This window comes from Corvus cornix, chromosome 3, assembly GCF_000738735.6.
Source record: "Corvus cornix cornix isolate S_Up_H32 chromosome 3, ASM73873v5, whole genome shotgun sequence".
NCBI lineage: Eukaryota > Metazoa > Chordata > Aves > Passeriformes > Corvidae > Corvus > Corvus cornix.
The window spans coordinates 18,822,114-18,837,536 of record NC_047056.1 but is presented as its reverse complement, the minus strand read 5'-3'; the positions used below and the strand labels follow the sequence as shown (position 1 = coordinate 18,837,536).

General features: G+C 37.3%; 1 protein-coding gene across 7 annotated transcripts in view; it reads left to right on the top strand.

The window, feature by feature from the left end:
- MARK1 (microtubule affinity regulating kinase 1) overlaps positions 1 to 15,423 on the top strand; it is a 57,267-nt gene that overhangs the window by 24,719 nt on the left and 17,125 nt on the right. For 6 of the 7 annotated variants that reach the window (XM_039568367.1, XM_039568368.1, XM_010393570.4 and 3 more), the window contains exons 4-9: positions 4,851 to 4,899; positions 6,014 to 6,079; positions 7,032 to 7,102; positions 8,097 to 8,153; positions 11,946 to 12,182; positions 12,271 to 12,390. In XM_039568367.1, coding sequence (XP_039424301.1) covers positions 4,851 to 4,899; positions 6,014 to 6,079; positions 7,032 to 7,102; positions 8,097 to 8,153; positions 11,946 to 12,182; positions 12,271 to 12,390 — 600 coding nt within the window. Of the gene's footprint in view, positions 1 to 4,850; positions 4,900 to 5,367; positions 5,455 to 6,013; positions 6,080 to 7,031; positions 7,103 to 8,096; positions 8,154 to 11,945; positions 12,183 to 12,270; positions 12,391 to 15,423 lie in introns of those variants that run through there. The other variant, XM_010393571.4, reaches the window with a different exon arrangement.

Below are 15,423 nucleotides of genomic sequence, written 5' to 3'. Positions count from 1 at the left end.
TAGGTCTTTGCTGTTATTATTTGTTTTTTTGAGTGGGAAGCTGGCAACAAGAGAAACAGTATTAGGTACTGTTAGAAGCAGCTGATAGTAGAACTAAGGATAGATGTTTAAATTTAGTAATTTAACCACTGAATTTAGGAATTTAATTCTTCAGTAACTTCTAAATATATTTATTCCATGCATCTTCTGCTCACACTGAAAAATGGGGTAATTTGTTGGTATGATATTTTCATTTGTAAAATATTGATTATGATTTTCAGAAAAAATAATCTTTGTTTTGAAGCTTTATATTTCTTCAGCTGTGACTGAGTGAATGAATATTGATTGCCTGAAAGCTCTTAAGTAAACTTTAACACAATTTTTGCACAGTCACTGAAGCAACTGTAAAGACAAAGCAAATAAGGGTGAGAGGGTCGTTCATTAGCATACTTAAGATAATTTCTGTTAGTATTTTAATGGGTCATTTGTGAATTGTAAGTAAAATAATAAAAATTCTTGTTCTGTTCTATGAAATCAGTCACCCTTTTTTTTTTTCTTTCTGCACTGAGCTATTACATTGTGTTTTTGATTCTTCATGTACTGTTTAATATCACTGCAACATGAAGCTTTATAACTTTGTCATCAGGCTTGCACTGTACAAAGGGCTGTTCAGTAGTTGGATTCCTTTCCTTGAGAGAGAGGCAGTGTTGGGAATGGGAAGCAGTGATAGTAGTATTGTGTTAATAGGAATGGGCACTTATCTAATGAAGGTTTATAGAGGAAGTGGAGTATGTTACTGGCACAAAAATACCGCTCCTGAGCGTGAACCCATCTAAATTCTCATGGTTAAGAGGATGGTCTCTAGAACTTCAAAGCTGATAAATTGTATGCACTTCAGCAAAACTTTTAGACCTTCAATCACTACTGATTATTATTAATCAAACAAGACAAATTTCTTATCTTGGGCATGGGGTCATTGACAAAACCATCCCCTTTCCATTCACCACAGTTTGAAGGATACCAAGTGCAAGTTGGTTTTGCTACAGTACTTGCTACTGACCTAATTAAGTGAAATGAGTCATCACAGCTTCGCATGCACCATTCTGTTTTGTAAACAGAAATATTTAAGCACATACTTCGCTTGCTGGAAGTGTTAGACAAGCTGGGTCTGTAGTTAGTCATGGGTATAAAAGCTCTTAGCTGCTCACCAGTGGTTTTCATGCCTTGTAGTATGGACAGGGTACTTTAGACAGTTACTTTAGCTTGTGTCATGGGCTAACATTTTGATTGCTTAAGTAAGTTGACCTTGTGAATTTTTAACTTTGCTTTCTTGTCCATGCAATGTGATAATCTTAACTTACATTATATTTCTCACTCTAGGACCTCTGCTTCTTTAAACAGAAAACCAATGTTGAATTAAGGGTCCTGCCTTTTTATTTTGTTTTCAGTTTGTTCAGTGTGTGGTTACCACTGTACTCAGTGAGCATCTGTTTAGAACAGAGCTGGCTTTATTGTTGACTTGCTGTCTTGATAGTAATACACGGTACTGACTTAGCTTTTTCCACTGTCGCTATTGTAGTTTGTTCCCAAGTGTAAGTATTTGGGTTTTGTCATAACACAGATTTATATCAAAATAGCTGGTCTACTTTTTGCATATCTGCTGCATTGGAAGTTTTGCCTTGTACTGGCTTCACCAGGGATGTTTCTGAAATAGCATTCTCTTGCTCTTCTGCGAACTGCTGGTGGAGCAGAAGGCGCTGTTTTTTTCATTAATAGGTTTAATTAGGAAATGGTGTTTCAGATATGCCCCTTTTAGGTGTCAGCAAGGTTTTTATTTTTCAAACATACTTGGAGCCTCTAACTTAAGTTCCTTCTGTTAAGAAAAGCAGAACAGAAGTAAAGTAGTAGTAGAAGATTTGGAACAATTTCAGTATGTTACCTATTGAAAGCTGTGCTTCTTTTGCCCCATCCCTTCTCAGTAACAACTTAGAAAGTAGAACAGTTTTCAAGCACATTTTTAAAAGCAAGACAAAGCCTTGGTTAACTGAAGATTTTCAGTTTGATTTTAGTAACTTAAAATAGTAAATCTCAAACATGGGTATCAATCTGACAGCAAGTATAAATGTTGTTAATGGTGTGGCAGATCCTTGCTTTCTGCAGTTTGTGCCTTGAAAAATTAAGCTGGAAACACAGGAAACAATTTTTCAAGTCTTGTCACTTTTTCCTAACTACAAATTTGAGGAGCTGAGTGTGGTGCTGGTTGTCCCTTTCTATAAGCGAAGCACCTTTCCAACAAGGAGATGCTTGTTCAAGAGCTTTTTTTGAATGGCAGCACTTTTCAAGAATCAAGGGTGGTCCTATAAATATGTGGTGGGGTGAGGAGAGAAAAGTCAGGGAGCACTTACACCTTCTGAGAGAGCAGGACGGTGCTGCTCAGGAAAATACAGGTGTGTCTGAATTCTGAAAATGCTGGTTTTTGTCAGTAAAATAGATCATAATCCTGCAGCAGGTTGCCTTGTCCTCAGAGAAGAACGAATACCACTGTTCTCTCCAGATTTTTATAAATTTACCAAACTTGGCTATGTAGGGAATAACTGTGGTCTTCTTGCTTAAATACCTCTATATGCAAAGGAAGAGATGTATCCTGGGTGTTATTGAGGGGTGTGGTGGGTATTGTTACAAGGTGTTTATATTTGTAAATACATGGTTATTTGCATTGCAAGTGTTAATGACCAGCATGCTTCTGCATGGGGAAAGCATGGTGGGGGAGGTTTATCTCAAAGTAGTGCTTCATGGAATGCAGAGTTGCAATGTAAATAATGTCCTTGAATACTGTTAATGCTTTTATCCAGAAATACTTGGGGAACAAAATTTTATGTCACTGTAAAATCAATTTGAATCTTAAACCGATTAGTAAACTTCTAAGTCTTGTGAAAATATTGAATAGAAAAATTCACACCTTGGGGGTTTTTTTTTTTTTTTTTTTTCAATTCCTGTGTGCTTTACCTTAAATATAAAATTGTGAGGGTTGAAATTATTCTCTATAGAAGTCATATTTTAATCCTTCTTATGAAGGTATGTGTTTATTGCTGTACCTCTTGTACCAGCATTAATAGCGTTAAGTTACAAAATATCTTTCCAATCTTTTGGGAGGAACTGATTTTCCACATACCTGCTTAGACACTCTTCTGATGCTGTACCATCTATTGGATTAGATTTGTTAGCTTCTGATTATTTTATATTGATTTAGCTGAGAAATCTATTCTTGTGCAACAAATTCAAATACTTAGAAAAGCAACAAATTCTCAAAGAATCTCCTGCTGTGATGTTTTTCCTTAGCAATGACTGATTTTATGAGGAAAAGATATTTGCTGAAGTTAATTCTGGTGCATAATGTTACATAGCCTTGTTTTGTGTTTTAGACATAAGCAAACTGCATCTGTTCATATTTGCTCAGAGAAATGCTTCTGTAGTCTTTGCTTCCTTCTGAAATTGTTTTAATGATGATTGTAAGGCAAGGGCATAGTAACTAGCTTGAAATGCTTAATGCAAGTATAGAACTGTAATATTATTACTTGAGCTGTAGTAATGTACTTTATCAAAAGCTGAGTTTCAGTAAGATGTTTCTCTGTAGTCTTAACTCGTAGAATTTTAGAAACAGCGTAAAATATGTGCTAAAGTGCTACTCTTTGAGGAGCTGTTTGGTCTCTGGCTTGCATCACTGTACCCTTTTGCAAGGGTTGCATCTGATCAAATGGGACTAATTTTGAAAATGGAGGGTGAGATGTCTCTGAGGCATCAGACAAACAAAACAACAACACGCATAATGTGTTGAGCCCAGTTTCTCTCTAAGGAAGTGCTAAGATGTTTCCAAAATATCTAAGCATTACATTGAAGAGTGAGCATTTCTTCATTTATTTTCATATCCTCCATTAGTCCAATAAGGGACCAAAGAGTATGCAGCTCAGTAAATAGGGGCTATGCTCTTCACTTAAACAGTGAAAGCCTATCAGTATTGTCAGCCTCAAGTACACAGCACCAAACTACATAGTCATTTTTGATTTCTTTCATTTGCCTTCTTTCCTTTGAGCCCTTAGGTTAGTCTTGATTACCTCTAATTAATAAAGGCATGCATGGTAGAAATTTAAGAGCAATAACCTCTTGTTTGTTAAAAAAAAAAAAACTCTGTCAGAAGTATGTATAGTTAGGGTTTTACATTTGTCCAGTTGTTTATAATTATGTGATTCAGCATCATAGAGCAGACTTTCAGCAATGATATATCTTCAGGAGTTGCAGGGGGAGAGAGGGGGCATCACTGCTGCTTGTGGCCCAGTGTAAAGTTTGGTAGTTGTAGGAATAGCAAACTTGCCTGCTTCACCTCTGTGGAGCAGCAGGACTTGGAGGATGTCAGAATTCCTGGTATCTGATTCGATTTGAACATCTGTGTGTGACTTTTCCCTAGTGCTGCACCTCGTACTTGCACCTGCAGTTTTGATGTGTTTGGGGTAGTTGGCTGAGCTTGCCAGTCACCAAAGAAATTAGAAGAGAGTGAAAATTTGTGTGAAAGATCTGTGGGGTTTGGTCAATGTGAGACTCCAGAAAGGGCTGTGCAACTTAGTGTGTTTGTTTGCATAAAGCTTAGTAATTAGTCTGGTTTTGGTATGTAGTTATTTGTAGTGATTATAATTATTTAATGCATAAGATGTAGATTGTTTTCTGGAGTTCACTGCACTATATTTATTTATATTTTATGCTAATTCTACTTTCTGTGGCCTTTTCTGTTTTCTTTTTGACATTTAAATTTGGATATATCTTGTGTAATTTTTCCCTAATAAACACATTCTAAGGAAATTGTCCTGCTTCCTTGACAGTTGTTTCGAGAAGTACGAATAATGAAGATACTGAATCATCCCAATATTGGTAGGAGCCCTGCATTTCTGCTCACTTTTTTTCTGTTATACTGTTTACATTTTACTCTATTTGGCTGTATTTGAATGTACTGCTATTAAACTTCTTTCGGAGATAATAGGACAGTAAGCATCCAGTAAATGCTTCATTGTCTCACCTCCTTTATTGACTCTGTTTGCACCAAGAATTTTGCTTAGAGGAGGTAAACTGCTCAGTCCAGGAAAGCCTTACAAAGAGTAGGAGATGTGACCTCTCTGGTCTATAAAGTACCCCAACTCCCCTCTTCTACTGAAATTATTCTTGAGACCCAAAAGCATGAGTTTTTTAGGTGAGAGTACCAAAACTCCATTAGTTCAGTCTAGGAAAGACTCCTGCTGACTGATATTTCCAGAAAATTAGAATTACCAAGTATGTAATTTTCCCTTTCTGCTTTAGTTCTTTCACCTACCCCACAGCTTCAGGGCCCTACTTTGTGATGACAATTCTTCTGGCTGAGGAGGGCTGGACAGTCTTGTTCCAGAGACAGTTAATGGTCCTGAATCGGCCAGAGGGCTTGTTGCATACAAGGTATGGATGAGGTGTACAAGTTATTACATGCTAGGCACTCCCTTCTCATCCCTTAAATTGTTTGTTGCTTTTTCAGCATTCATAGCTTCTGCTGTTTTTTGTTTTCATGGGGGTGGTGGTGGGGGTGTGTTTGTTTTAAATGAGTGGTTATATTGCAATCTGAGGAAAGTCAGACCTAACATTTCTGGTATCCACTTGGTTTTTAGTTGGTCAGAATCTCAGATTTCTGACTGTGAGCAGTTTACTAGCAAAACAGGGGAGGTTTGTATGATCTTAAAGAAGTCTGCGTCAAATTAAACACTAATTTCAGCATGAACTTGTTTGTACAGTGTGCATAAACGTCTGAGAAAATTGTGAATTAATATGCTTTATTATCAACTGTGATTTAGAAATTAATTTTGGTCTTTTTTCCCCTCAAAAGAATGCTAACCTAAAGGTCTCTGTATGATCTAGTGTTATCACTGGCCGTAAATTATACTCATTCCATGAGTATAATTGTTTGTTTGTGCTGTGCTTTTACTCCTGGCTGCAATCTCTCTCTCATTCATTTTTCTTGCAGTAAAATTATTTGAAGTTATTGAGACTGAAAAGACGTTGTATTTGGTAATGGAATATGCCAGTGGGGGTAAGTGGATTCTGAAATGCGTGTTAAGGATAAACTGAAATGCTAGTGACATGCCTAGAAACGCTTTAAGGATTTAATGGGTTATTGCAATCTGGCCTTCAGAGCAGTCCCAGCAGACCTCCCAGGGCAGGATTTCTTGATTCTGTTAAGTAACCTCTTAGGTTTGTGCTGAAGGGTAGTTCCCATTCTGAGGTTCCTGCTGCAGTATCAGGAGATAATCTGGCACTGATTCAGGCAAAAACTCTCAACTCGGTATTTATCCGCTATATCTAGGCGAGCACTGGTGCCTCATTTTATCTTGCAAATGTGTGCCAAAGCACTTGGAGAGGCAGATCCGGGGATGGGAATAAGTAACACAGGAAGGGGAACCAGCAGGCTCATAGTGAGAGGGATAGTGAGTGCCTGCTTGAGAAACTGCTTAGCATCTGAATGGGAAAGGTTTGAATGTGGGAAGAGAATCCAGCACAGCGTCAGTGACCAGCTAGGAAAGGCTGCTGTCAGACAGTGCAAAGATGAGGATCTGAAAGGCATTTTAGCAGCTTTATCAGAAAGAGAACAAGAAGGAATAAACAGAAATAATATAAATAATGTTAAGTGAAGCCACTAGAGACGCGCAAAACAAATCTAGTGCATAAGTTGCCTGATTCCTAGTGTGTCTTACACACAATATCAATATTTTTCATGATGGATTTTGTGTGTTTCACAGTGGTTGTCAATTTATTTTAAAAATTGAAGAAGCCTTAGTATGAAGGGTTCCATTTTTACTTCTTTGTTATTATTTGTCTGAATGAAATCCAATGCAAAAAGTCAAAAGGAATTTTTCTTGGCTGCTTGTATTTCCTTTCTCTTCAAGAAGGGGGGAGCATGGGGTGTGTGTTGCTCTCAAGCATGTTTTGATTGTGTGTGATAGTCAAAAAAATTAATACTAATGTTTTGTCCTTGTCATGATCAGGAGAAGTGTTTGACTACCTAGTTGCACATGGAAGAATGAAAGAGAAAGAGGCTCGTTCAAAATTCAGGCAGGTATGGAATTAGTATATTCATTCTTTTATTTCTGTTTATGTTGTTTTCAGATAGACATGAGTGTGAGCAAACTTCTTTTACTTAAAAAAAAAAAAATTGTTTTGATAGTGTTTATTGAAGCCACAGTGGAAAAAAAATCCCAGAAGATAAGTGTCTGCTTCCTATATACTGTCTAAAAATAGTAAGATTGTTTTACATTTACTTTTAGTCAATGTTTCTAAGAGTCACTTTTTTTATTGTGACTCACTTCAGGTTTAAATCCTTTTCTGCATATATTAGAATTTTAGAGCTGTTCTATCTAGAGCTGTTGATATGATGACAGGTACTGCTGTGTTCATGTCACACTGTTTTGTAGGAAGGCTATTCTGTAATAGGCTTTTCTATTCTTTTTACAGAATTTCTCACCTTAATCCTTTTCTTACCCTGGTATTAGTGACTGTTTTGGAAAAGCTTTGATCAGATAAATATATCAAGTTTGGTGTTTCTCAGAATTAAGTTATATAATTAACATTTAAAGAAACTGCTCTTAACTTGATGTTTCAGACTTGTTTTTTGATGTATATGTGAAAGACATGAAAATGTTGAATGAATTGTTCTGCTAGGGATGAACTGCAAAGATATGCAGTTGATATTGTAGAAGATAAAATCTGAGATGATGTGTCTGGCTACTGGGTTGAAGGGTGGATTGATTTCCTTTCAATAATTATTGCGATTGGGTGATTGTCGTTTAAAAAAATGTTTCTCCAATTACCTCGAGGGGTATGTATTAAACTTCTTTTTAGTAGGAAAATGAGCCGCTTATAGGGACTTTCCAGTTTTAGTATTTAAGCTTTAATGAAAGAAACTTAGATGAATATTTTTTAAGATAAACGCTTTATTTATTAATTTCTTACGTTTTAGTGAATCATATCAGGAAAGAAAATTATTAAATTATATGCAAAAACTCATACTGAAGTTGAAATAAAATATTTCACTGATCATCTTGGTGTTTCAGATTGTGTCTGCTGTACAGTACTGTCATCAAAAATGCATAGTTCATCGTGATCTTAAGGTAGGTTGTTACTTATTTTACTTTTTGCTCCCTATCATACAGACTTAATTTCATTCTGTAGATTAGTCCTTTCCACTGCCTGTGTCTGCCTCAAACATGTGAACGAGGGAACTATCACTTGTATTTTATTCTCAATTTCCTGAAGCACAAAAATAATGTAGCTTGCCTCTTGGAACAGGGGAGAGACAAGAATAGAACATGTGTTACTTTGATTCCAGTTTTGGCTTTAAGAAAAAGACACGCTCTCCAAAGAGTTATACCTGCTGTCGTGCTGGTATCTAGCACAGTGAAACTGCAGAAGATCAATTTATACCAGTCAGTACTACTTAATTAAAATATTTTCAGTTAAAGTATATTGCAAGGATATTAAAAAAATAGTCTTTCCTTAGTGATCTATTAGAAATATGTTAAGTTTTTAATCTGTTTGAGTTTCTGGTTTAGTGTTTAATTTGGGCAGGAAAAAGAAATTAAGGGTAAACAGAAGTTAGTTGAATTTCTTTTTCTTTTTTTTTTTTAATCCTTTTTAGTAATCTATCTGTGTAAACAACCAGACCATATTAAGAGTTCAGCAAATGCAGGTACAACCTAGGACTTCAGCCTGAAGTTGTCTTCATGCCAGGTTTAGGTATCATGGGACTTGGACAAGATCTTCACCTGCTTGAAAGCTGTCTTGTGCTGTTGCTTTGATGTCTCTGTACATTTACAAAGAAAACACTGTTGTAGGTTCTTTCTTACTAATATGTCTAAATACTTGTGAAAAGCTGAGGTTAAATAATTCCTAAGGCTTTTTTTTTTTCACCAGTATCTTTTGTCTTATCTGATAATGCACTGCAGCATTCTCTCAACCTCATTCTTACAAATCTATTCCCTGCTTCCTGTCAATCTGCCAGCTCCTGCATGTGTACATGAGGATGGATAATAAATACATCCTCTTCTGCTGAGTCGTCCCTGCCCCGGGACTGTTGTCATCTGGTGGTGGAGGTGCCTGCCCAGCACTCTGACGTCAGAATGCAAGGAAGGAAAGGGTTAGATCTCACTGAATTCTTGATTAAATAAAACTCCTCCATATCTTGCCTGATGGTTTGGAGCCTGTGAATGTTTTGTCAAGCTCCCTGGAGCTTACTGCAGCCACTGCTGTTCAGCTTTGCAGAAGGCTGCACCCAGTGACCTCTTGGCCAGCCAGGACAAGCCTCTTTCACTGGTTCTCTCAGTCCCACACTCGGCTGGGAGTAGGGAGCCAGCCACCTCCTCCTGCTTATCTAGCTCTGGCTCCTTCAGCCCAGCTGTGTGACTGAATCTTGCTGCATTAACCCCTGCAGTTACTCAGCATCCTGCATCTTCCTCTTTCTCCCAGAGCTCCTTAGAGCCTCCACCTCTCCTCCATTTCTTAGTTCCGTAGCGCACACAGAGCTCACAGGCCATGCTCCCAAGCCTGTGCAAAACAGCTTTGCAGCATTCACGCAGGAACTACCTGCCACGAGGAGTCTGCTGCTGATCTCCTTCCTATTTGCAAGACAGGCAGGCAGGCTCCGAAATAACTTTTATTTGATTTTTTTTCTGTCTTCTCTTGGCTGGAGTTATACTAGACTCATTTGAAAAGTTCAGAGCAAGGTGTGATTGAGAGCCAGTCAGCCTAGCCAATGAAAAATACATTTTCCAAAGGAAAAAAGGCTATATGTGTGGCTTTGAGGAGGCGTTCTTTCTTCATCTCTTCTTTCCAAGTGATGTGACATCTCTGTCTCCTTTAAAACTCTTCTCATGGAGCTGCAGATAAGGAAAAAGCAACTTTAAAGTGGTGTCTGCATTCTCATCTGCTTCTGTTGACTCTCCATGGTATCAGCACATTGAGCAATTGATATTGCAACACAGCAAGGCAGAGATTTAGCACATTTTGGATATTTTTGATAAGACTTTTTGGCTTTAATAACAGGGTGAACTCTATCATTTACAAGTTATTTCAGACTAAACTGGGGAGATGTGTAAGAAAATATGCAGGTTTGTCCAGGCTATTCTGGTAGAAGAGGAGGGAGCACAAAGCCCATGGGTACTTAAACTATCTCCTTTTAATTTTGTGATTATAAACAGCTTGTGCAGAAGGGGCTATAACCAATTCCAACTTTGCTTATCCTGTGATGCACAGAACTTATCTTTTCAGTTCATACTTTTTGCTCTGAACATGTAATCAACAAGAGCATAGTCTTTCTATTTGGCATATTAAAAAGGTCTTCTGGTGTTTTTGTTTGAAGTAAGGAACCTAAAAGCATGGGGTACTTGGGTTGCAGAGTACTGTTGAACTAGGAGGGCTATTGTAATCACAGACCAGCTGCACTGACAGTACTGTTTTCACCACAAGGAAAATGAAGTCTTTGTGCAGTAGTGTAGAAGGCTGTCAGATCTGGAAAACAGCTCTGTGAGTCTGTCTGCAGGCACATCAGCTGGAACCAGCTGCGATTACGGTCATGAAATGGAAGAATAAAATATTTTCCAGGATAGAGTTTGTAAAAATGGGCTGTATTTAACTCCTGATAAAGACTAAATTCTGTTGTGCAGCTATTGGGTTGATATACTGGTAGTTCGTTGTCTCCTGTTCTGTTCACTGAGTGTAAGTGAAATTATTAAAAATAAACCCAAACAAACCCAGATAAAATTGTGTTTACCCTTTAAATCAAATCAGCTGACAATTAGATTGCTGCTTCTCTGATTGTGAGCTAAGACATTTTTATATATTCTGGGCTCAATTCTGAGCACAGCATGTGATGAGAGATGTCTGTTTGCTATAAAATTGCTTGGCTATAAGGTGAACCCTCTAATCTGGTTAATACCTGTCCTCCTGTTGAAAAAGTAGGATTCCTGCACTGCTTGGTGCTATCCTGTGTTGCTAATGTTCAGATCAGGAGCTGGGACCCAGTTAGATAAATAAACATTGCCCAGTTCTGCTGCACTTCTTGCAGAGTATCCTTGCATTTTGAGAAATCACTTTATTCCCCCAATAATTTATTAGTATTTCTGTAACTTCACCGTTTTAATCTTCTTTCCTACCTGTGGTACTAAATATAAGGTACTGTTCACTGACTGTCCAGGTACCTGTACACTTGCATCTCTGTATGTGTGATGGATTGCATTCACATGATTGATACACAGGCATTAATTGTAGATGTATAGAAGACATTGTGTGTGAAAAGAATTAAATACTTAAGTGTTAACACCGTGGTGTTGCTGTTGCTGAAGCAAACACTAATAATAAAAGGGACAGGATTTTTTGGTACAGAACGCTAAGATACAGCATGTACCTTGAAGTATTTAATCTTAAAAGCAGAAGATATCTTCTTCTAAAGTCTTAAATTCCTGCTAACATTTACTCCACCAAAATGATAGATGATGTCTAGGATTAGATTTACTCTCCTTGGCATGAGAAATTGGCATGAACCTGTCACAAGCTGAAACTGCTGTCTGAGATGTCTAGCTACTTCATTCTAAAGCTGAAGGAAGTTATTTCTTCCAGAAAAGAAAATGTTCATAGTTGATTCACTAGCTGACTTTTAAGTTTGTTTAGCTGCATTTAACAGTTAGATTTTCTTGAGTAAACACTGCTGATTTTCAGTACTTGTAATGTACTAGGGGGGATTAGGTTCTTTTATTTTGCAAGAATGGTTCATTCTGCCTCTTTCTAGAAAAAAATGAACCATTTTAGAAAAAAATACTTGTATTCATTGATGAATGATACATTGTACTATATATGTATTTATACTTAGATACAAAAATTGTCCTCTTCCTCTTTCATTTTCCTCTTAGGCAGAAAACCTTCTACTTGATTCAGATATGAACATTAAAATCGCCGACTTTGGGTTTAGTAACGAATTCACGGTTGGTAATAAACTGGACACGTTTTGTGGCAGCCCACCTTACGCGGCTCCTGAACTTTTCCAAGGAAAGAAATACGATGGCCCTGAAGTGGATGTGTGGAGCCTTGGGGTGATTTTGTACACACTAGTGAGCGGATCACTGCCATTTGATGGGCAGAATCTAAAGGTACAGTTACAGTATGAAAGCTTGGCTTTTGCTGGGTTTCAATCTTCTGTGTCATCAGGAGCTCACCTTTAAAACTCTTATTTTACAGGAACTGAGGGAGCGAGTACTGAGGGGGAAGTACCGCATTCCATTCTACATGTCCACAGACTGTGAAAATCTACTGAAGAAGCTACTAGTACTGAATCCAATCAAACGAGGCAGCTTGGAAGTAAGTCATTTTGGTTTTGAAACAAGGGGGTTCAGATTAAGAAAGAATAAAATACAACAGTTGCTTGAGAATTCTAAATTTTTCAGGATGGATACTTTCTTCCTGTTTTAAGGGCCCAAAAGTCTTGTTAAAAAAAAAAAGGAGGAAATGCCCCAGAAACAGTGCAGCTTGAAAATACAGTGTTAGTCAATGAAAATCTAACCTTAATTGCAGCTGACTAACAACTAAATTAAGAGCATTTCAAAGTGCAAACTGTTCCCACTTGTTTCAGTCAGATAATGGAGCTAGTTCAAAACCTGTGGAAAGCAGGACAAGATTGTAAATATCTTCCTGGAGGTTTTTTTTGGAGAAACAAGACCAGCAGCAGGCAGTACCATAAGCTTTTTTGACTTACCGTTTTCATGACTTCTTAAAAATGATCACTACAAGAAGAGTAACTGATGGAAAACTGTGGAGTTTTTTGTTTATTAGTGCCATAAAACATGTAAACACTAAGAACTCTGTGAATGATATGATAATAATGGCTAGTTATTTCTCTTCAATCGTTTCTTCTCCTTCTTCTGGTAGTTTTGTTTCTGAGTAGCTGGAAAGTTTTTATATATATATATATATATTAAAAAAAATTCCTGATGTGTTCCTCAGGTGAAATCTGTTTTGAGGATTTCTAATGAGTTCTGGTTGTTGTTGTTAGTAAATTAGGTTTTATTTTCATGGGATGGAGAGAATATCTGTGCATAACTTGTAAGGTGTTTAAAAGGTTCAGTGTTTTTAAAGGGGCTGTTTTGTTTGAGATTGATGGATTGAATTGTATTTGCTGCATAGCTGATATTTAACAAATAATTGGTGTAGAGTTCACTCCAAAAGCTGCTTGGTTCTATTTTGTGAATTCTTTAACAGGGAGGGATTTTTTAAAATAACATCTACTTACCATAGAGATGAAAGTAGAGCAGAAGACAAATAGAATACTTCTAAAATAGTATTTGCATGAATTAATCACTGGTGACTTTTGTTTCATCTTTCTACACATACTTGTGCAGCAGTGGATGGTGTTCCAGAGAATAAATCCCATTTAAGCAGCTTTTTATTTGTAGTGGCATGACTTATGCTTCCTGGCATGGATGGTACCTGTGCAAAGAAGCATGCACTTGCTGAGCTCTGTCTGCATGCAGCTCATTCCAAGCTGATGCTGGTTTATGACTTTTTATAAATAGTTTTAAGTTGAATAAAGTCTGTGCTGATGAGAATGGTGAATGATGGCTTCTACTTTACTGATATGTGCTCATTATGCTCTGTGATTACTGTCTAAAGGACATAACGGTAAGAGTGTAGTCACTTCACAGAATACTGTTTACCTGTGTCATGTTTTGGTTTTAGGGAAATAGTTTTTTCTTTTATTGAATTTTCCTCTGGGTTTTCAGCAGTTTCTCTTCCAATCTAATTTCACTTTCATTCTAGACATTGTAGTGTTGTCCAGGTCTCTCCTTCCTGTCCCTGGAGAGAGGTATTGGATAGCAGCCTCACTGAAAGGACAAGGTTGTCAGATTGTGTGGAAGAGAGCAAGTAAATGTTGTGATCGAGGGTCTTGAGCCAGTTCCAAAATACTGGTAACAGACATTTTTCAGTATGCTAACCTGAGGGGGAGAGAAACAGACATCACAACATCTTTTTAAAAAGGAATATTCCTGAAATCACATTTGTTGAAAGTGTGGTATGTGATTTGGAAAGAAATTTGTCTGAACATTTCTAAAAATACATGTTTAGAATGAAAGTATAAATTTATTGGAAGCTTCTAAAACTGGGAGGATGATGTCATTTTACATGGGGAGGATTTTTTTTGTGCTTTGCCTTCTGATTATTTGCTCAGTTCCAACCATACATCATCTCAGTTCCCATGAATGTTTTTGGCAGACCATCCAAAAGGATGTTTGTCAGGGACATCAGCATCAAAGCTGAGATCCACACAAGATCAGCACCATATGGGTTAGGCTTAGCACTTGTCCTGTGGTAAGGAACCAGGCAAATCTTTATTAAAATGGTTCTTCTAGACTTTTTCATTGTTGCAGCTGACAAGAAACGTTCTGGAAACAAGAGAATGTTGTTATAAACCAGTAAATATTCCCAGGAAGAGATGGGAAAAATGTACTGTCAGAAAATATGTGGATCTCTTAACTGTCAGGATTTCAACTAATTCCTCTTTCCCTCTCTCCCGGTCTTTAATTCTTTTGCACAGTGTTGCTCTGAAGTTCCTCCAGAGCAGATTTAGGCTTACAGAATGTAATAAAATAATTTTGACACAGACAGGACTTGAGCCAGACCAGATTTTTATTAGATAGCTTTCCTAAAAACTGAGGAAAACTCATCAATAATGTCTAGTTGGTTGAAATTTAGTTTGGGTTGATGTTTAAGAAGTACAGTTTGGGTCAGATTTCTAAATATTCTGACCAAGGCTGCTGCTCTTTAATCAGCTGACTGAAAGCCCAGCAGAACTTAAACAAATGTAGTATTGATCCTGGAATTGGATTGTTTGTGTTGCTTCAAAATGCTTGATTGTAAGAGCCTGTTTAAGAGTTGTACAATAACTCAGTGTGCTTCTGAGATCATGTATTTAAAAGACAGAAGCTAGCAAAAATGTAGATATTTAACAGCTTGAAACAGAGTGGATTACACTGAACTCTAGATCTACCTACTGAAGAGACGTGAAAAACTAGGTGGGGATTTTCAGGTTTGCCTGTTAATTCAAGAAGGATCAAGAAAAGGAGGTAGAATTTGACTAGTGATTTCTGGCATCCACTTCATTGTGCTTAAACTTCTGATTTATTTAGCAGTATCTTTAAAAAATTGTGATTGCAGAGACTGCACAGTACTCTTTGGGGAGTCTCTTGTGTTCCTGCAAGGCTACAAATATGTAACCCAAGTCTGTTGTCAAGTAGACTCATGCTCTGTGTGTCAGAAATGCAGTATAGCATGTGTTCACAATCCCTCCCTCTTTATCCCACTCAAAAGCCAAAATATCAATTCCATCATAGATCAAAT